Below are 22,397 nucleotides of genomic sequence, written 5' to 3' on the forward strand. Positions count from 1 at the left end.
GAGGTCCATACAAAAAGTACCTGTGGATTAGATTTGCTGCCTCAGGGAGAAAAAAAATCTGAAGTTTAGTCTTCTCGAAATAAAATAGAAATTAGTGCTTACAAGGAATTAAATGAATATGTTTTCTATCTAATGAATTAACTGTTGAATCAGTTGTAAGTTTAAATGACAACTTTTGTAGTATGGATAATTTCACCATCAGGTGCACTCATGCTGCTTTTATGAGGAAAGGGAGGAGGGCAGGACTTCAGAAAAGCTTGTCATTATGGACTGAATATTTGTGCTTCTCTCCACCCCTCCCTTTAGTTCATATATCGAAGCCCTAACACCCAATGTACTTAGAGATGGGGCCTTTGGCCTTCGGGCTAGATGAGGTCATCAGGGTGGGGCCTTCATGATGGGATCAGTGCCTTCATAAGAAGAGATGGTAAAGCTGGCTCTCTCTTCTGTGTGCATACAAGATGGCAGCTGCCTACAAGCCAAGAAGAGCGGCCTCAGAATGAAACCTCTCTTGCCAGAACCTTGATCTCCGACATCCCAGCTTCTAGAACTGTGAGAAATAAGTTTCCATTGTTTTAAGCCACCTGGTCTATGGTATTTTGTTAATGGCAGCCTGAGCCGACTAATATGCTAGAGCTGCCTGGAGGACCAGTAGCAGAAGGGAGAGGAGAGTTTGCTCTTAGATTAGCAGGACAAGGGCTGATGGGAACCAGAGCCATTTGACTATTGATTGGGTTTGGTATAAATTCAGGTCAAGCTCCTTCAGGAACAACTGGTAGTATGTCCTGAAGCTAGGGAGGCAAACCTCCAAGCCTGGTCTATAGCACGTGCCAAAACTTGGAATGGGCACTGGGTTAGAAATAAGTAACTGGCCGGCTTCCGGCTCCTGTATGTTCCTTATTTTGGTGGTCTTTCTAAAGTATGTGTAAAATTTTGAGTATCCAGGTTATACTCAAACTGTTCTTGAATGTCCAAGGACCTAGGTATGGATGCTAAATAGTCCATCCTCATTCATATCGACCCCAAGTGGTTATGTGGATTTTGAGTCGAATTCTGTGTCTCACTCATGGTCTTGTGTCACCCAGTCTTGTTTAAACAGGAGCAAGAGAGAGGGAGCTGCTGGTCTTAAAGTCAGCGTGGGCCCTGGAGTTGGGGCCATCCAGGCTGCAGTTCTGGCTCTCTATGTGTGACCTCTTATCGTTAAATACGTTTAATGCCTCTTTCATGATGGTGGTCTGTAGATCAGAGATAATGGGTGTAAACACCTAATACAGTGCCAGCCTCCTAAACAGTGAGGTGGAGTCGGGAAGACACACTGTCTTGGCAGGCAGAATCTGCCCTACTTAGATTTCTGACCTTGGCATTGATTTCCTCCATAAAATGCCTGGGTTAGGGTGGTCAGGAACTATTTCACTGTTAAGAATCTGGTGAGATAATGTAAGCGCTCTATAAAAAGGTACAAAAGCTCATATGTTAAAAATATTAGAGAACTCAGTCCCACTCTAACCCCAGTTAAAACCCCAGAGCTAGATCATTTCTAAGAATTAAGATATTGTTTCCCACAAATAATTGGGCTTGTTGTGAAACAAACCGTCTCCTCCGTTGTAGTAGAGACATCCAGGAACTGAACCTATTCATCAAAGCTTTCCTATTGCCAGTTTTTACTACATATGTTGTTTAATATGTTACTTAGCATTTAGAGCCAAGAACTTCCCGTCAGGATTATTGACCAGCCACTAACTTCTGAATTCAGGGCTGGGTTACTGTCGGCTGCAGGGTGAATACAGAAAGTAGGGTGGCCAGTTTTAAAAGCTTGTTTTTTCATCATGCTTACTAAAAAAAAGATGTGTACATTTTCATCATTTTTATAAAGCCCCAGTTGAGGCAAATAAATTTGTAAGAGAAGAGAAAAGCCCCAGAACTGTTCATGAAAGTCTCAGTTATATATATAAACACGAATTAATGTTTATGGTTACATTTTTTAACATTGAAAAGGTATATGGTTTATATCACAAGGTTCTGTGGTTACTGTGTGTAAAGAATTTTCAGTTATTCTCTAATGACAGTGTACATAAAATCTAATGTCTGTAAGGAACATTTGCCTCATTTCCTGGGCCCTGCCAAGTAGTGTCTGTGAACAGGAAATGAGGAAGCCCATGCCCTCAACCTCTTTATTTTAGGGAAAAGTTTATGCAGATGTGGTTTGAATTAAAGAAGGAGTGAGTCATTTGTCTTCAAAAGAAAGGCCATATGGAAGTAATTCTACAAATATTTAGTTGTACATAAATTCAGTCAAGTTGCTTCAACTAGAACTTAAGCTCAAACCCCATTCTCACAGTTTAATAATTTATAGGACTGTTCAAAACAGCCCTTTGTATACATCTATCTGGTTTCCTAGCATTCCAAGAGAGGAAATGGAGCAAATTTCCTGGCTTTAGATATGAGCTGGCAAGAGTACATGCGCCTCTTGAGAGCAGAAAACGTGATCAGTTGCTCCAGAGCTGGATGAAATACCACACCCTTCATGTGACCAAGACTTTCCTGAAACAGCTTAGCTTAAAGTCAGACGTTAGCTTGAAAACTAACTAGTGTATATCCCCAGGCAGGAGAGTGGGAGGCTTGAAAAAAGCCAAAATAGAAAGAAGGGAGGGGACGATTTGGAGAAAACAGACGATGAAGGAAGAAGAAAACATTGGAAAAGAAAGCTGTCACTGACGCCCTCAGAGATAAACACTGCATCCACAAAACAACAGGGTGCACTCTAAAAAACATCTTTTCGGAGAATGAAAACTAAGTCATAAATTTTTTTAAAAAATGAAGAACAATGGAAGACATTGAGAGATAAAGATGAAAGAAAAATTTCCTGAAGCAGCGTAAAAAGATAGAGATGGAAAAACAAGAGATAAAAGGTCAATGAGAGGCCCAGTCCGGGAGGCCCGTTATCCAGAAAGCCTAGATCCAGGAATATACTAGTTTTGAAAAGACGTCACAGACTGAATGTTTGTGTTTGAGTGCTCCCCCGCCCCCAATTCATATGTTGACATCCTAACCCCCCCAGATGATAGTATTAGGAAGTGGGGCCTTTGGAGGTGATTAAGTCATGAGGGTGGAGCCCTCATGAATGGGACTAGTGCTCATATAAACGTGGCCCCAGAGACCCAGAGAGCTCTCTTAAGCTCCTTCTGCCACGTGTGAGTCCAGTGAGAAAGCAGCACTTAAAAACCTGAAACAGGGCCCTAGACAGAGACTGAATCTGCTGGTGCCTCAATCTTCAACTTCAGCTTCCAGAACTTTGAAAAATTAATGTCTGTTGTTTAAGCCACCCAGTTTAGGGAATTTTGTTATAGCAGCCCAAGCTGACTAAATAAGTGGAGGACAAAGTGAAAATTTCAAAAACCTTCCCAAAAAGGAAGAGTATGCCACTGAAATGCCCAGCCCAGTGGATGAAAATAAATCCTTACAAATGCACAACACTGAAATTTTACAACACGGAAACAAGAAGTTCCTACAAGCTTCCAGGCTGTGGAGGAGAAGGGGGGAACATTTCTTAGGAAGGAACAAGAATCAGAGTAGCACTGGACTTCCCAGCACTGAAAAGTAGAACACAAGGGGGTAATGCCTTCAAAAGTCTAAGGAAAAATGGTTTCCCAGCCCCGGATTCTAGATCCAGCCAAACTACCAATTGAGTGAGGAGACGAAATTGACGTTTTCAAACACACAAGGTCTGATTTATGTCCCATGAATGTTTTGTAAGAAATTCCTGAAGAATGTTCTCCACTAAAGCAGGGTAAGCAAGCAAGAAAGGTGGGATTCTCCAAATAGTGGCGAAAAGAGATCCTACATTAAGACGACAGTTTGCCGCTGACTTAGAGCACAACCAAACCAGAATGAAGCAGATCAGAGGCTGTGGGTGCAAATTCTTCAAGAAGATGAAATTGATAGTCAACCTATCTGTTCAAATTTGCTGACAGGAAGGACACTGATGTACCCGAGGGAAGGGTTTAAGAGTCAGACAGCAAAATCGTCAGTACATACGACATGCGTCAGTACATACGTCATACGTCAGTACATACGACATACGACATAGAGTTCTAAGTGCTACTTACATAATTATATGCCAATGTGATTATATTGGGAGCATGAAAAAACAGGATGTGTGCAAGAGAGGTGGGGGAAAGATGAAAGACAGCTGAATCTTCTAAATTAAGGACTCAGTAAATAATGGCTAAAACAAAAAAGTCAATGAGAAGCAATGTAACACAATATATCTACTTATGAATAGTAGCATTACCAAGGTCAGATTTCTCGGACGTGATCGTTGTATTGTGGATAAATGGCATGATGTCTGCAACTCTTAAATAGAACGCATGCAACAAATGTGAATCTAAATAAGGGTATGCAGGTGTGCATCATACTCTTCACGTAACTTCCCTGAAGCTTTGAAATTTTTTAAAAATAAAAGCTGGGAGATGAGCAGTAGTGCACTGGCATTACTTAGACGTAGATAGCCATGCTTATTAAAACTGCAAGTGTTTGCCCGTAGGAATGGGAAATTAGCATATTGGAAGGGTGGGGGAGAGGAACCACTGATGTTTTTCATAACCGATTTTGAACAGTGATTTCACTGTCGAACTCTGACATGAACATCTTTGATTAAAAATAAAAACCAAGGATGAGAGAAGAAAATAATAAAATAAAAATACTAAAATATAAAAACCAATTTTTAAAAAATCAGTACATATTAAGGGGAAATTAAAAGACGATAAAGCCAAAACTTTTAAAAAGCAGCTTTTGTACATGCAAACAATATGTGGGAAGTAGAATAGTATCCACAGCAACAACAACAAAACTCGATAAAATATTTAGGAATAACCTTAACATGAAATGTGCAAGATTTCTGTGAAGACGCCCTCTACTGAAGGACATGAAGGAATTTCTGAATGAAGAGACACATCTTATTCTTAAGTAGGATGATTCGATATTGTAGAGGTGTCAGGTGTCTTTAAATTCACTGCAATCTCAATCAGAATTCCAATGAAATGATTTTATGGCTCATTTGTGAGAATACTATAAAAATATGTGAGCCAGATTTTAAAGTGTTTTTAAAAGCTGCAGAAAATTAAAACGTATAGGCACTGTAAACAAAAGGCCAACAGAACCAAACAGTATAAAAAATCAGCCCAAGTATATGATAAATAGCATATGATGAAGGTGGCCTTTCTACTAAACACGTGTATGTATTTGGGTAAAAGAAAAAATAGATTCTGCAAGCAACTGGCTAGCCATTATATAGACCCCTCCTTATATAGGAAAGGATCTATACAATGGTCCTCCCCTCATTTTCTTATATGTACATATACCCCAGCTACATTAAAGATTTAAAGTGAAAAATAAATATAAAATCCATTAAATAAACGGAACGAACCTTCAAATGTAGCCAAGTTGCCATGCTGGAGCCATGAACATCTCTCTCTCCATACTGCTTTAAATTATTTGTCTTGTTTCTTCTGTATCTTAAATATCTCTACACTCTCTCTCCGGTCTGTCTCCACCATTGTGTAGGCTTCTAGTGTGTCCTCCTTGGATCAGTGCAACAGGATCCCAACTGGTGTTTCTTCTTCTAATGCAGTCTGAATCCAGTCCATTTTTCATGGAGTAATATTTCTAAAACCCAGATGTGGTCCTTTCAATCCCACGTTTAACACCCTTCCGCGACCCCTTCTGCACTGCTCTCAGGACCAAGTCCCGTGCCTCACCTTGGGTTGTGAGGTCCTTCGTGACATGGCTCTTTCTTACACTGACATCTCTCCTGCTATCTCTGTATTATTCCAAAAATAGGGAACTTTTCGTTTTTAGAACTTGCCAACCTTTTTCCTCCCAAACCTCTACACGTATTGTTCTATCCAGAACATTTTTCTCTCTTCTTCGTCCCTCTCATTTTCAGGTCTGAGAGCCTTCTGTGACTCCCTCCTGATATTGTGGGCTCTTAATGAGAGCATGCTGTTTAATTGACCATTTCCCCCACAGGACATAAGTTTTGTGAGAGCAGAGATCATATCTGTCTTGTTCATCTTTAAATCCCCTAGAATTTAGCATTATACCTAGAACACAATAGGCACTCAGGAAGTATTTGGGCTTGTAGTAAATCAGTTCTTCATGATTAAAGAAATAGCCCAAACTCACATGGTATAAAATGGATGATAACAGCAAACAGCAACTTGTACCAGTTGACATCAATAAAGCCATGGGCTATGCCTGAGTCAGCGCCCTATGGGCGTTTCCAAAATTAGAAATTCCCACTGCAGGCCAGTCTCTTCTGACTTCTGAGTATTTTTAACAGTGCCAGCTTCTCCGAGTCTGACTCACTAAGGTTTGGGGCTGGAACTAGAATTCCCAAATGAGGAAGAAAATCCCACCTATTATCTTGCTTCCTTCCAGCTTCCAGGTTCTTCAGTTGAAGTCACCACAGACTAATTGAGCAGACTTTCCTGAAGTTTTTACAGTGGAAATGGGATCCTAAGAGAGAAATTTTGAAAATATTTTCCTTTGTTTACCTGTGTAAGTAGCAGTTTATTTCCTCAAGGTTGTGTGGTTGATGAAAATTCTGCCCTATCTGGTATAAATGGGTGGGGTCGAGTGAGTTGTTGGCTGGATGAAATACCTCCTGAGGGCAAGGACAGTCGGGCCTGTGCACAAGTGCATCCCTTACGTGCTCTCAGTAGTAATGTAGGGAGGAGGCAAGAGAATTAAAAAGTTAAATCAAGCTACATTCAGAGATTGCAATATGCCGATCAACCCTGCAGCCAGATCACAAGGACACCTGCAGAACAAAGGAAGATTTCTGCTGGGATTGCTAACGAACCATTTCCCTACACCCTGAAGGGAAAACAGGAAAAACAGAGCACATTACACAAAATAAAATCATTCATTCTCTATGGCTAAAACCGTGGGGAAGCTATAGATCAAGGTGGGAACTGCCAGCAGGCCTTTCACACTACATATTCTTACCTTTTCATGCTACATACTCTCATCCTTTCTCACTGTTTGCCCATATCAAAGGAACTAAGAATGATATATCAGCTGGATTCCCCAACACTTTGGGCTTTTTGTCTTGCCTTGGCTTTTCGTCTTTGCTTTCTCTTGTCTTTGCTTTTCCCCTTCTCTAATAAACTTTCCTCTTGACTCTAACTTTGGTGGGCAGTTTGAATTCTTTCTTGTGCTCAGCAAAGAGCTCTCTCTCGGCCAGGGCTGGAGTGCCCCCAGCTGAGGGATTCGCCCCGCCCTGCATCAGTAAGGCTGGCTGAAATGCCCAGGATTGCAGGGGTCCTTTGTCTCAACTGTAAAATTAATCTGGTGTTCTTTAATTCCAGTTGGTCTAGTGTTGCTTCAAGCAATAAAAATAAGATAAGAGCCAAATAAAAGATAGAATATAACTAGGAACGAAATAAAACTAACAATAACATTAAAAACTTCTCGCTCATTCTGTGAAATGTAAAATGTAAAGCGACTACAGCTTCCAAAAAAAAAAAAAAAGTTAAAAATAGAACAAAGAAAATCATTAACCTAGTATGTGAGGAACACAGCATGGAATGGTTTTCCTGTCAAATTTTTACCCCTTCGGATTTTAGTCTGGTGTCTGGAAGAGTTAGAAGGAGACTTCTTTCTTGCAAAAGGGTTTCAACTGGGCTTAGAATTTAAAACTAACTTCAACCAAAGAAGGAAGGTAGGCAGCCAAGTTCAACAGGCCTATATTGATCTGGCCTGCAAAGCAGCAGCCATGATCACCCATGAGAGCAGGCAGTGAAGGGAGTCACATTGGCTTCTCAGCTCTCCAGAGAAGGAGTGCTTATTCTCCTAGGTGTGGAGCATCTGCCTCCGAGAAGGCCATCCCTCCGGCCTGATTCAGGGCTTAGTCCCGTATAGTGAAAAGTTCATTTAGCATCTTGGAGACAAACATAGGAGTTCTAATGGACTAAATGGAATGAAATGCAGCAAGCAAGCCATTCATGGGCCATTTCCTCCAAAGCCAAAAATTTCATCATAAACAATTTTGCAGAAGATGGGTTGGGAAAGAATAACTGATGATCGTAGTTTTGAATTTTGTAAAAAATGTCTCCATTCTCTATGACAAGATCATTATTAATTCCCACCAAGCTGGAAGGACTCTGGCTCACAGATCAGTTGTGTAACCTTAAGAGGCTGAGTTTATATCCTTCTAACCAACATATTGGAGCCAACCTTTGTTTCCACTTGGAAACCCTAACCGCCCCGAGCAAACACCGGTTATCCCACAAATAATTTTTTAGGAATTGGTTATACCACAGGATCTTTGGTAAACTAGAAATGCTTAGCAGTTCCTTGTCGTGCTGAGTGGGTTTTTTTTTTTCCTCAAATACAGAAAATACACCGAACTTAACTTTTTTCCTTCACTAGACAAAAACATGGAAGATATAAAATCACTATCTTCCTTTAGACACCATAGTAGACAGTTGTTTTGACTGCTCAGCACCCATTCTCCATTTCTAATAATGCTCAAGTCCTTTCCCCATTGAATGTGATTTTGGTGGGAAGGAATCCTGGTGACCTCTCAAACTGTTGAAGCTAAAGGGACAGAGCTGTGCCATCTGATATAGTAGCCACTGGCCACATGTAACTATCGAGAACTTAAAATGTATCTAGGAACAGAATATTTGTTTATCTATATTTTATTTTAAATTTTAAAAAGTTAGACATTTATACAATCCATGAAGTGATCTAGCACCCATCTGGCATCACAACCATTACAATCATATTGACCGTATGCCCTATGCTGTACTCTGTATCCCCGTGACTGTTTCGTAATTTCTAATTTGTACTTCTTCATCTTCACCTTTTTTACCACGTCCCCCAACCTCCCTCCCTCTAGCAATCACCAGTTTGTTCTCTGTGAGTCTGTTTTCATTTAGTTTGCTCATTTCTTTTGTTCCTGAGACTCTGCATATAAGTGAAATCATACGTTCATCTTTTTCTGACTTATTTCACCCGCCATAACACCCTTTAGGTCCATCCATGTCATTGCAAATGGTAAGATTTCATTTTTTAAATAGCTGAGTAATATTCCGTTGCATACACGTACCATGACATCTTTATCCACTCTATGGATGGGCACCTAGGTTGCTTTAACTTTAGTTAACTTATTTAAATTTAAAACTGATGCTCAATTCAGTTTTTGAAAAATTAAGTATGTTTGAAACAATTTGAGTAAGTGAATCTACTTTTTCAACTAAATTTTATGTACATACAATTAACTTCTTACAGTTCAAGTATTTCCATTGAAAATTCAGCTTCCAAATTAAGACACGTTATAAATGTAAAATATACTCTGGATTTTGGAGAGAACCTGTAAAATATCTTATTGATACTTTTTTATGTTGGGTACATGTTGAAATGATAATATTTGGATATATTAGGTTAAATAAAATACATTGTTAAAATTAACTCCACATGTTGCTTTTTACTTTTTTTTAATGTGACACTAGAAATTATAAAATCACTCATGTGGCTTGCTTATATTTCTCTTCGCTCTTCCTGTTCCAGGACAGGCTGGGGTGGATCTATAATCTGAGTTTGGCCAACCAAATTCTCCTGAGAGCCTGGGCAAGCAAGGCAAGGACAGAGAACTGGTGGGCAGGTCAAAGGGAGGTAAGCAACTGCAGGAGTCACTCTCTCTACCTGTGTCTTGGTGAGATATTCCAGACTTCCTTAGTCTAGGGGTCCTCAACCCCCGAGCTGTAGACCGGTACTGGTCCATTGCCTGTTAGGAACCAGGCCACACAGTAGGAAGTGAGCGGCAGGTGAGCGAGCTAGCAAAGCTCTCCAGCGTTAGCATCACCGCCTCAGCTCCACCTCAGATCATCAGGCATTAGATTCTCATAGGAGCTCCGGTCCCTGATGCCAAAATGGTTGGGGACCACTGCCTTAGTCTTCTAATTCTACCTAACAGATTCCTTTTTGCTCACATTAGCCTGTCTCTTCCTGGTGTTTGCAATCAAACATCCTAACAGACCTCATCATGATTTGCCAGGAAGTGAGTCTCTACCCTCGACCCTTTATTTCATTAGAATCCCTGGTATATCTTGTTACCGTCAAAATCACATCAGGGCTGGGACTGGGGCACTGGCAGAAACAGCTGAGTCTGTATCAAGCTCCTTGAAGAGTGTGATGCTCAGCCAGGGTTGTGAAGTATGGCTTTAGGCCTACTTGTAAGCATCTGCATGACTAGTGAGTAAACATGAGCCTATGCTGCCATATTTCTGATACAGATGTTAAGCAAACTTCCTGGGATCTCTGCCCTTCAGCTGGAGGAATTCCATTCATGCACTCAACAAATATTTATTGAGCACCAATTATTTACACTCTAGGTATTGTACTAGACACTAAGGATATAGCAGTGAGCAAAATAGACAAAAACACCTCTCTGCTAAAGTATACTTTTTAGTGGGGGAGAGGGGATAATAAGCCAAATGAAAGAGAATATAGAGTATGTTACCTGCTGAAAGTTCTAAGAAGAAAACCAAACCAGGGAAGGGGATAAGGAACGTTTGTATGCGTGTGTTGAAAAGGCATAGAAATTTAGTTGGGGCGATCACAGAAGGAACCCTTAGAATGTTATATTTGCAGGAAAGGAGCAAGCCTTGAGAATGTGAAGTGGGGGGAGGGGAGTTTTCTAGCAAACAGAAAAGCAAGTGTAAAGACCCTGAGGTAGGACTTTGGCCTCAGAGTTGCCGTGAAGTTGCTTAATTAGGCCACCTCTAACTTCTGAGGCCGAGGGCTACTCAAAGCTTCTGGATGCTGGGAGTGGCCACTGAGGAGCAGGGGGCAGGACCACGGGGAGGAGGATGTTGAGGTCCGCTCTGCTCGTGGACTTGGTGAGTCTGTTGTCGTAATGACACGCTCTACCGTGTATGCTTTGGTGTGCCATTTTGAAACGTGAATCCACTCTTGTCAGTTTGAGAGATCTCAGGAGACCAGATGCCACCATGGCTGGAAGGCTATCCTACTGGACCCCAAATGATCCTTGCTGGAAAGGGAATCAACCTCTCACTGGAGGCTCTGTGTCATTTGAACCAGCTGACCAAGAGCTGGGGACTTCCTCGGTTCCCTAGTTAGGAACGCCCACCTGATTTCCAGGGTACTTTTAATCCTGAATACACATGAGGATGTGGATCTAAGGCCCACTCTGTCTGTCCAAGTGGACTGGGCATATGTGCCTAAGGACAGCCCGTTAACAATTGGGTTTTGATTTTTTTTTTATTCATGCAAATAACCAAAAGTCAAACTAGAGTAGCCTAATTTTCCAGGACGAGGGGGAGGGCTCTCCCATCTTCACAGTGAGGAAAGGTTTGAATCGATAGACTCCGTGAGAAAATCCAGGAAGCCTTTTTCTGGCACTTTTTTTTCCCCATAAGAATGCCTTGTTTTAATAGGAAACAATAAATATGGTTTCTAACTTAAAAAAAAAAAATCTGGTATTAGAGGAACAGCAGAAGGCCAACGTGGCTGGTATGGAGTAAGGAAAAAGAATGGTGGAAATTGCAGGCAGAGAGGTAAGGTGCTGGGGAGAGGAGGCATCTGCAGTCACCCATTTAAAAAGTGAAACATGGCTCTTCACCTGGGTGGTATTAGCCATCAACCCAACAGGCTCAGGAGTGCTGGTGAAGGCCTTCTGGAGACCCTGTCCACAGCCGTTCTCCATTTGACCAATACTTACTTAGGGTGTCCTGAGAGAGGGACCACTCCAGATAATCACCCTTTGTTTGTTCACATATTTTTGGGTGAAGATGAAGCAGAGGAAAGATCTTTTTTCACAGAGCTTATAGCAACCACACTCTGACACTAGGATGTACAAGGATTTTCAGGATAAACTCAGTCACCCCAATGAGAAAGAGATACTGAAAAAAAAAAAGGGAAATAAAAATATTGTGGCACGATCATAAACCCTAAGTGTTCTTTGTCTGCCTTGAGTTAAGTGAGGACACTTCCCAGAATCCTGTTTATTTGGAAAATTGGAAAATTCCAACAATCACCAAGAGTGGTTTTATTTTTCTTAGGCATCTGACTTCTCTTTGTACCTAGAGCCCATTATAGCACTCTGACTGATTAGATTGGATTAGACATCAGAAAAATTTACAAAAGTAAATATGCATTCTCCTGGATTGTTAAATACTCAAACTATCTCATCAACTGATTTGTTCAAACTGCTGTGCACCCCTTGCTGCTGGGGCACTGATGTCCTGTCTGAGCCCCAGTTTTCTCCAGCTATTTGTACCCCATTCTAGGTCTACGGTCCCATCTCTTCAGCGGCTGGGTCTCAGGCTTTCTGCTCTGTTCTCTTCGTAGACCTATAAATAAATGCTTTGTCATCTCACCAAATGCAAATCAGGGATCAGGAGACCATCCATGATCATCATTCATTCATTCATTCGTACTTCTATTGAGTGCATACTAGAGCTCAGACATGCTCCAGGGACTGAGGAGACCCTCACTACACACAAAAAAAGTGAAATAAGTGACTGTAGAAGGGAAAAGTGGGGCTTACACTCTAGTGAGAAGACAGACCATAAATAAGTAGATAAGGCATATGTCAAATGGTAACTGCTATGAAAAAAAAAAGAATGGCAGGTAAAGAGGTGGAGAATGATGAAGCATGTGGTGCTAGTTTAGAACAAGTGGTCAAGAAAGGACACTTTGATAAGGTGACCTTTGAGTAGGCTTCTGGAAATCTTAGGGTAGATCTTTTCAGGTAGCAAAACCAGTGAGAACCAAACCTGAGTATGATTGACTGTTGGAACGGGAGCCAGGAAGCCATGATGGAGGGAGTGAGCCAGGGGGATGAGCTCAGAGAAGTGTCAGGGACACGCTCAGATGGCAAACTCTGTCAGTCAAGGCAAGGACTGTGGATTTTATTATGAGACGGAAACCACTGCAACACTTTGAAAGGGTCATGCTGGCTGCTGTGAGGAAAGACTAGAAACCCAGTGAGGAGACTGCAACAGTAATCCAGGCAAAAGAAATGAAGAAATACATGCCACAGACAAACGCTGTCCCATGGGCTAACAGTAGGTCCACTGATTGGTTTGCACCCCTTTTACTTCTTTGGGGAGGGATTACGAAGTGCCAGTGAAAAAGCGAAGCCTGGCCAAGGCTACCTGGCTCTATTGAAAGAGCATTTGTTCACAGAAAACATTTTCTTAAATAGAACATCTATAACATCCTTTATTTAGGATCTTCATTAATTTGAATCCCTTCAGAAGCCTGGATAAGAAGTATCTACCTTCTGAACTTCTCAGACTGTTGTAGCTTAAAGAGTGAGAAAAGTGTTATTCGCAAGCCTAACGTAACCTATGAAAGTACCTAATGCTGCTCTTGGACTTTGCTGCTTTCACCCACTTCAGTTCTCGTGGACGGAACGTGAGCAGGCCAAGAGGTCTAAGTAGGCCGTAGTTGTGGGAAGAGCTGGGTGATGTAGATCTCGGGGAAGCCTTTGTAAAGAACCACAGGTTGATGAGGAAATCGGTTCCTCCATGATCAGTTGACTTTTCTATTATGTATTCTCAAAGGTTAAAATGTCCACTACCAAAGAGAACCCCCTGGAAAAGCAGTGCCACGCCTTCCATGACTGCTTTGTGCGGAAGCACTTGGTAACTTCCTGTTGGACAGCTCTCCCTGCTGCTGACCACACGTACATCTTGGAGAGTTCTTGGTGGAAAAAGCCCTCACTGGTGAGTTCTCGCCTTCCTTCCTTCCCGCCATGTAGGTATTATAAAGGGCAACTTCTTATTTTAAAACCATGTGGTTTCGAAAGCATGGCGAACCTGACTGACTGTCCCTGGTGGGCTGCCGCGTAAGCGACGTCTGCTGACAGCCTGAGGAGATCCCAGAGATGGCTGCGAGTGGCCTACAGTCAGTCCAGTCGTTCATGTGACGGAGCCTAAGGCTCTCAATCTTATTTTATCCTTTGGAGATTAGAATTTTCCCTTTCAAAACAACCCTTACTATGGCTCTTCACCTGGGTGGTATTAGCCATCAACCCATTTTATCTGAATAAATTAAGGGCGGAGGAGAGAAGTAGAAATGGACCACATGGAGTGACTTGCCTTAGGGATGGCTGTGTATATGACAGACACAGATAAAAATAGATGAATTGAAACAACCACCAGTTTTAGCCAGTTTTCCTCAAAGGCAGAATAATTATCACAAAAATAAGTATCAGATATAACCTTTAATTCTAATTGTCCAGAAACAACCTGATTTCTTCTAAGTCACAACTTTTAAAACTAGTAATAGGGTTAAATTGGTTGGGTTATAAGATTTTGTTCACTTTAAATAAGAATACCTTATAAAGTACAATATTGTGGTTCACAAAAATCAAGGTGCTTCTATGTGGCTCCAGTGAGTGTCACAACCAACCCTCAGTAGGTAAGGGTTCTCTAGGTTTAAAAGTTAATCCCAATGTTTAGAAAGAAAAATGAGGTGCAGAGAGGTTAAGGGCTCAAAGGCAAATGTTTAACTGGGCCAAATGACATACAAGGAATCAGAACCCAGGTCTTTGTCAAATGTCTGCTCCCCATCCCCATTCCAAGACGACATTTAAATAATGGTTGAAATAATCTCATGACCTTAATAAATTTATATGATATGTATGGTTTCTAATAAAACGTTTTTTATCGTTTTTAGAAATAAAAATACTCTTATTTGAAAATTTAAATTTACCAGTTATTATTCCAATGGCATCCACACTAAAAAGGTAACAAGAAATAAGTAAAATTAATTATATATTTCATTTAATTCAAAATATCCAAATTTTATTTCAACATGTAATCAATATTTTAAAAGTATTAATAAAGTAAATATTAATAAAAATATTCTTTTCATAACTAAGTCTTCAAAATTTGGTGTGTATTTTATACTTTATTTCTTAATTGAGATGCTTAAATTTTCATTCAGAATACTTGCTCTGTATTTAAATTTCATAAAATTTACATTTGAAAGTCAATTCACATACCCAAGTTATGCCAAGCATACTTAAAAGTTTTCCAGTGATTGAGTTGAGAATATCAATCTCTTTTCAAAATTAAATAACTTTCTTGTATCTTAAACTATCCACTGTCTCATGAACATATAGATTATTAAACTTTTTCTTAATTACATTTTCTCATAATATGCCATATTTTCTAGTAAACTTTAAACTGCATTCAGATTTTTGTATAAATGCTGTTGAATTATGAAGACACTTAATATTTGAATTCTAAAATGACCCAGTCATGCATCTTCCTCCAATGAAAACATAACTGCAACGTGTTAAACCAACCCCTAAAATCAATGTTAAAAAGGAGATCCCACTCTATTTTTTTTACAAAGTAATGATTAAATATTCCTTGAGTATTTATTTAAATGGAACAATTCATGAGAATTAAAAAGTGAAAATATTTTTATGACTATGCTTTAGCTCTCCAATTTATTATCTTTACTAGTTTAGTGTTTAAAAAATCATAAATACTTAGATATTAGACTGAATATCTAATATATTCCATAGACAACAGCTATGGAATGTATTTAACTTAAACCCGTGTGACCCTTGAAATTATAAAACCCACTGATCAAAATAGATGCTCAAATTGCTGCAAAAATAGAATGAGACTCCAATGCTCATGAAGTCTGTCTAAAGGTGAGACTGTGTCAGACGTGTGGCCCTCAAGCTTCTGGCTTGGTCTGCAAGCTCCAGCTTTACGATTGTTGAGAGGTGGACTTCGTCAGGCCCATCTGCTATGCGCAAAGCTCGCATTAGGGCATACCTAGAAAAACAGAAAGAACACGGATGGCAGGAGTTATCAGAGAGAAACATGATACGTTAACGTCAGTCATTCTGATTCTAAGCCAAAACTATTAATTTTTGAAATCTCGCCAAGGCAGTGATAAGAAAAAGAGAGCACAGAGCAAATCAAGGAAAAAGCCCAAGGACAACTGAAATGCCATTTAAAAAATTCTCACCTTGGAAAGTGGACTCTTAAAGGGCACCGTGCAGTGGGCTTAATCTCAGTCTTGATTTGCTATAGGTTACTAGGAGTTGCTAGAGCTAAGAGATCTCTTAGGTAAGCCACAAGCAGTGAAGTATAAATATATAATACTTATATACTATAATTATATAGTACTATATATTTAGTTCTTTCTTCAGGTGAAAGATTGATGGGGCCCACCTCCATCACCTCCAGTGTGATAGAGACGGTGGCATTGTGACTGTGAGGTAATGGGCATGGACAGTTTTCCTTCTTGACTCCTAGCAACCAGAATCCAGACATGAGATGGTCATTGACATGCACTGCTGCAAAATGGGCTGAGATCATCCTAAGTACATACCTAACCCTGGCTCTGGGTTCCTTGTGGCCATCTCTGTCTCCTCTTCTTCCTGGTTCCCCATGTTATTTCTTCTACCCGGGAACCCAGTGTAAAAGTTAACATAATTGAATGAAATGGTAATTGTAATCATAAGAGCAACTATCTATTGGTACTGGGCTCTATACTAAAGTACCTATACTACAGTTGACCCTTGAACAACATGGGGATTAGGGCACCGATATTCCATGCAGCTGAAAATCTGCATATAACTAGACCTTTATTTGGCCTTCAATTTATACTTTAATGTAAGTTGGTATCTTTATTTTCTTCTTAGTGTCAAGGCATCTGTAGATTTTTAACTCCAAGCCTATCACATTTAGATAGTTATTACATGGCAGCTACTCACACGTGAGCCAGAGGGTAATCCTGGGAAACACCTGCGCCTCCACACACCTGGATGGCCTGGTCAGTAATTCTGCAGACGGCCCGGGGAGTAGCCACTTTAATCATTGCGATCTACAAAGGAAGGTACCAAAAGAATGTTCCTTTCTTCAATAATACACAATGTGGCAGAATTTGATATAATCTGTATTTTCTTTGTGAAATGAAACAAGGGAACTTTCCCACATGCGTTCACCACAAAAACAGGATCTCTGATGAAAGCCAACAAAGACATCCGCTGTAATGCAGCTAATTGCCATATTTCAGTTAATATGGACCTTCTGGAAAGAGATATCTCTTCCAAATCACATTCTATTAATTTATTTATAATTTTCCTATTTCCAAAAGAATTTCAGGCAGCTGATAAATTACATTCATCATCTTAGGGGGTCATAAAAAGAGTTCAAGAGTCTTCACTGATCAGTTTTCTCTAAGCAATTTTAATAGCTTTTAGAATTAAATGATCATGTTCTTATTCCATATAAGCCAGAAACATAAAATGGCAAGGGGCAAGAGGTACCTTTTATGATACATTTGCTATGTGTCAGCACAGTGCTGTGCATTCTATATTATCTTGGTCACTCCACTAGAACCCTAGGCAGAAAGGTTACTTGGCCCAATGTCACAAGGCTAGCAGAAAGTGACACACTGAGTACAATACCAGGTTTGTATAAAGTCTAGGATTTCCCTAATCTCACTTGCTGTATCTCAAAAATGAAGATATTTGGCATCCTGAAAATCATTCGCAAAGCAGCTCAGTGAAAGGAAAACTAGCAAGTGCTATACATTTATAAGCTTTAAACCAAAATCACATAGAAGCTTCCCAAATTCTGAGTGCTAGGAAGGCACCACGAGACCTGAAATACCCAGTGAGTAGAGAAACTGGAGAAGGCTTCGCAGGCAGTGGTCCAAGGGGCCTCACCTCCTTCCTAGCGCCAGCAACGCCCAGAGTGTCAATGCTGTGGGCAGCTTTCAAGGTCAACAAGCGGATCTCTTCAATGGCAATGCGGCTTTCAGCAATCCAGTGAGCCACAACCTCCTGCAGAGTAACAGAAACAGCAAAGAGGAAGGGATAAGCTGGTGTCCCGGGTCATGTAACACAGCTTTGTAGTTTAGTGAAAACTACACATGTCTGCGTGCGTGGGTCCCAAGGCTCAGATCCGAAGTGAGGAGATGCCACTCCAGCCTCAGCTCCAGGCCCATCCTCTCACCCGGCGTCTCCCAGAGCTCCGCGTGTGATTTATAGAGTACCTGCACAGATTAAGATAATGGTACTTTGAATGACTTCCAGGAAAGTGGAAGAGATGCACTTTCCCCTATTCCTCTTGCTAAGTACAACTAAAAACCTGGATATTATTTATTACACAAACCTAAGAAGACTCTGAAAGGTGCAGAGAATGCAGACCTGCTAGGGATTTGCAGACTAAAAGAACAATTTGGTGGTGACTTCCCTGGGTTTTCTTTTTGCCTCATATATCCCAGACTTAAAGCTGAAGATGCCAGCAACCTAGAAATGCCAATGAGCACAGACAACAATCAAACAAAAAATTAGCCCCGACAAAAGCCTGCTCTCTTTAGCTAATGGATTGTGTAGGGGCAGCCTAGCAAGACAGAAAGCTTCTATAGAATAATGACCCTACCCAAGCCAACATCATAGAAAAACTTTGGCCCTTTTCCTATTCATGCCAGCATAGATTTCTACCCTCATCAGTGCTGTAATGAGGTACCTCAACGCCCCTGCCAGAGTGGGATCAGAGAATGCCAAGTGAAGAGCTAGTCCAGCAATAAGCTACATTCTCCCTATGGTGTCAGTAGAGACCATATGGGGATCCTGGATTTCCATCCCACCAGGCAATAAGAATGCACTCTTCTTTTCAGGTATCAGTGGAAGTTGAATAGGAACTTGGACTTCTTCCTCTGCCTGGCAGCAATGAGGTAGTGTAACCCCATCTTAGAACAGAATGGTGTCTCAGAAAGCCAGCTAAAATAGATTTATACATCCTAATATCTCTGGTGAATATAGATGTAAAACTCCTCAACAAAATATTAGCAAACCAAATTCTGCAATACACCATGATCAAGTGGCATTTTTTTTCCTGAGATGCAAAATTGGTTCAATATCTACAAATCAATTAATGTGATACACCACATAAACAAAATGAAGGATAAAAATCATATGATCATGTCAAGAAATGCAGGAAAAGCATTTGACAAAATCCAACAACCATTTATGATTAAAACTCTCAGCAAAGTGGGGATAGAGGGAACATACCTTAACATAACAAAGGCCATATATGGCACATCCGCAGATAATATCATACACAATGGTGAAAAGCTGAAAGCTTTTTCTTAACATCGTGAACAAGATAAAGATGTCCACTTTAACCACTTTTATTAAATATAGTATTGGAAATCCTACCCACAGCATTCAAACAAGAAAAACAACTAAAAGGCATCCAACTTGGAAAGGAAGAAGTAAAACTGTCAGTAGTTGCAGATTACATGATACAATATATTGAGTACCCTAAAGACTGTACCAAAAAACTATTAGAACTAATAAATGAATGCAGTAAAGTAGCAGGATACAAAATTAGCATTCAGAAATAGGTTGTATTTTTGTACACCGATAAGAAACTATCCTTAAGAGAAATTAAGAAAACAATCCCACTTACAATTTCATCAAAAAGAATAAAACACACAGGAATAAATTTAACCCACGAGGTAAAAGATCTGGAAAACTATAAGACAATGAAGAAAGAAATCAAAAAAATGGAAGGCTATACTGTGCTCATGGATAGGAAGAATCAACATTGTTAAAATGTCCATACTACCCAAAGAATCTACAGATTCAGTACAATCCCTATCAAATTACCAATGGCATTTTCCACAGAACTAGAACAAATAATTCTAAAATTTATATGAACCACAAAAGATCCCATATAGCCAAAGCAATCTTAAGAAAGAACAACAAAGTTGGAGGTATCAGGCTATACAACAAGGCTATTGTAATCAAAACAGCATGGTACTGGCATAAAAATAGACACAGAGATCAATGGAACAGAATAGAGAGCCCAGAAATAAACCCATGCCTATACGGTCAATTACTCTAAGACAAAAGAGGCAAGAGTATAAATGGGGTAAAGACAGTCTCTTCCATAAATGGTATTGAGAAAACTGAACAGATACATACAAAAAAAATGAAACTAGACCACTTTCCTATACTTCATACAAGAACAAATTTAAAATTGTTTAAAGACTTTAAAGACTTAAATGTAAAACCTGAAACCGTAAAACTCCTTGAAGGAAACATAGGCAATAAACTCTTTGACATCACTCTTAGTAATATATATATATATATTAGTAATATAGTAATATAGTAATATATATATATATATTTGGATATGTCTCCTTGGGCAAGGGAAACAAAAGAAAAACTAAACAAATGGGAGTATATCAATAAAAAGGTTTTGCACAGCAAAGGAAACCATCAACAAAATGAAAAGACAACCTACTGAATAGGAGGAGATATTCACCAGTGATGCAGGGGTTAATGACCAATATATATAAAGAACTCATACAACTTAACACCAAAACAAACAAACAAACAAACAAACAAACAAACAAACAAACAAAAAACCCTTAAACAATCCGATTAAAAATTGGGCAGGGGAACTGAATAGACATTTCTCCAAAGAAGACATACAGACACATGAGAAAGATGATCAGCATCACTAATCATCAGAGAAATGCCAATTAAAACCACAATGAGATTATCATCTCACACGAGTCAGAATGGCTATCGATAAATCAGCAAACAAAAAGTGATGAGGATGTGGATAAAAGAGAATCCCCATGCACTGTTAGTAGGATTGCAAACTGGTGCTGCTAGTATGGAAAACAGTATGGAGGTTCCTCAAAAAATTAAAAGTAGAACTACCACATGACCCAGCAATTCCACTTCTGAGTATTTATGAAGAAATCTAAAACATTAATCGAAAAGTTATATGCATCCGTATGTTCATTGCCGCAGTATTTGCAATAGCCAAGTTATGGAAACAACCTAAGTGTCCATCAGGAGACAACTGGATAAAGAAATTTGGTTCATATATACGATGGAATATTAGTCATAAAAAAAATGAAATCTTACCTTTTGAGACAACATGGATGGACCTAGAGGGTACTATGCTAAGCGAAATAAGTCAGACAAAGACAAATACCAAATGATTTTACTTATATGTAGAATCTAAAAAACAAAATAAATGAACAAACAAAACAGAAACAGACTCACAGATACAGAGAACAGACTGATCGGCTGCGATGTGGGAGGAGGGTTGGGGGACTGAGTAAAGGCAGTAAGAATTACAATTGGCAGTTACAAAATAGTCTCAGGGATATAAAGTACAACATAGGGTAATATTGTAATAACTACGCACGGTGCTAGGGGGGTGTAAGACTTTTTGGGGGGATCACTTTGTAAGTTATATACTGTATACCTGAAACATAATATTAAATGTCAATTGTAATTGGAAAAAAAAATTAAAATATAGTAAAAAAATCATTTTGTAAAGTCAATATCACCCCGACACCAAAACCAGATACAGTACAAAACTACTAACCAATATTCCTCATGAATACACATGAAAAAATCCTTAACAAATTACTATGCAGTAGAACTCAGCAATTTATAAAAAGAATCACACACCACGAGAAAGTGGGATTTATTCCAAGGATACAAAGTTGGTATGGTATCTGAAAATCAATTAATGTACTCCACCATATTAACAGGCTAAAGAAGAAAAAAATCACATGGTTATATAAATCAATGCAGAAAAATCATTTGATAACACAATCTTCATTCATTATAAAAAAACTCTCAGAACACTAGTTATAGGGGGAACTCAACTTGACAAAGAATATCTACCAAAAACCTACAACTAACATCATATTTAATGTTCCCCTAAGACTGGGAACAAGGCCAAGATATTTGCTCTCACCACTTGTATTCTACATAGTGCTGGGGATTCTAGCCAGTGCAATGAGGCATGAAAAGGAAATAAAATGTATATATACCTATATACAGAAAGAAAGAAAGAAAGAAAACTTCCCTTTTTTGCAGATGGCATAACTGTCTATATAAAACCCCAATTTATGAAGAAAAACTAGAATAAGTGAGCTCAGCAAAGTCGCAGGATACAATATAAACATACAAAAACCAATTATATTTTTACATACAGATAATGAACGCATAGACAGTAAAATTATAAGCACTATCATTTATAATCATTCATATTTGTATGTAAATATTTGTATGTAAATATAACATGTATAGGACTCGTTTGTTGAAAGCTTCATATAGATAATAAATCAAAGAAAGGCTGAATAAATAGAGAGGCATACTATGCTCGTGGATTAGAAAACACAACACAGTAAAGATGTCGGTTCTTCCCAGTTTAACACAATGCTTATAAAAATTCCAGCAAATTGTTTTGCAGATAACAACAAGATTATTCTAAAATTTATATGGAAAGGCCAAGGAACTAGAATAGCTAAAAAATTTTTGAAATAATAAAGTGACATGAATC

General features: G+C 39.3%; 1 protein-coding gene and 1 long non-coding RNA gene across 3 annotated transcripts in view; one reads left to right on the forward strand and one right to left on the reverse strand.

Annotated features, from left to right (window-relative positions):
- The first annotated feature begins 895 nt into the window (after positions 1 to 895).
- Positions 896 to 18,947, forward strand: LOC120582087 (uncharacterized). 2 transcript variants are annotated; one of them, XR_005647453.1, is made up of 4 exons: positions 896 to 6,558; positions 9,577 to 9,681; positions 13,599 to 13,760; positions 18,694 to 18,947. It is a non-coding gene; the product is annotated as an uncharacterized LOC120582087 (long non-coding RNA). The 2 variants fall into 2 exon arrangements; XR_005647452.1 differs by lacking the exon at positions 18,694 to 18,947 and having other exon boundaries at positions 904 to 6,558; positions 13,599 to 14,852.
- ACAD11 (acyl-CoA dehydrogenase family member 11) overlaps positions 14,930 to 22,397 on the reverse strand; it is a 66,258-nt gene continuing 58,790 nt past the window's right edge. The window contains exons 18-20 of the mRNA XM_039837147.1: positions 17,738 to 17,854; positions 16,781 to 16,890; positions 14,930 to 15,833 (exon numbers count right to left, since the gene is read on the reverse strand). Coding sequence (XP_039693081.1) covers positions 15,701 to 15,833; positions 16,781 to 16,890; positions 17,738 to 17,854 — 360 coding nt within the window. The 3' untranslated portion in view covers positions 14,930 to 15,700. The remainder of the gene's footprint in view (positions 15,834 to 16,780; positions 16,891 to 17,737; positions 17,855 to 22,397) is intronic.

The sequence above is a fragment of the Pteropus medius genome, unplaced genomic scaffold (genome assembly GCF_902729225.1).
Source record: "Pteropus medius unplaced genomic scaffold, Ma_sr-lr_union100, whole genome shotgun sequence".
NCBI lineage: Eukaryota > Metazoa > Chordata > Mammalia > Chiroptera > Pteropodidae > Pteropus > Pteropus medius.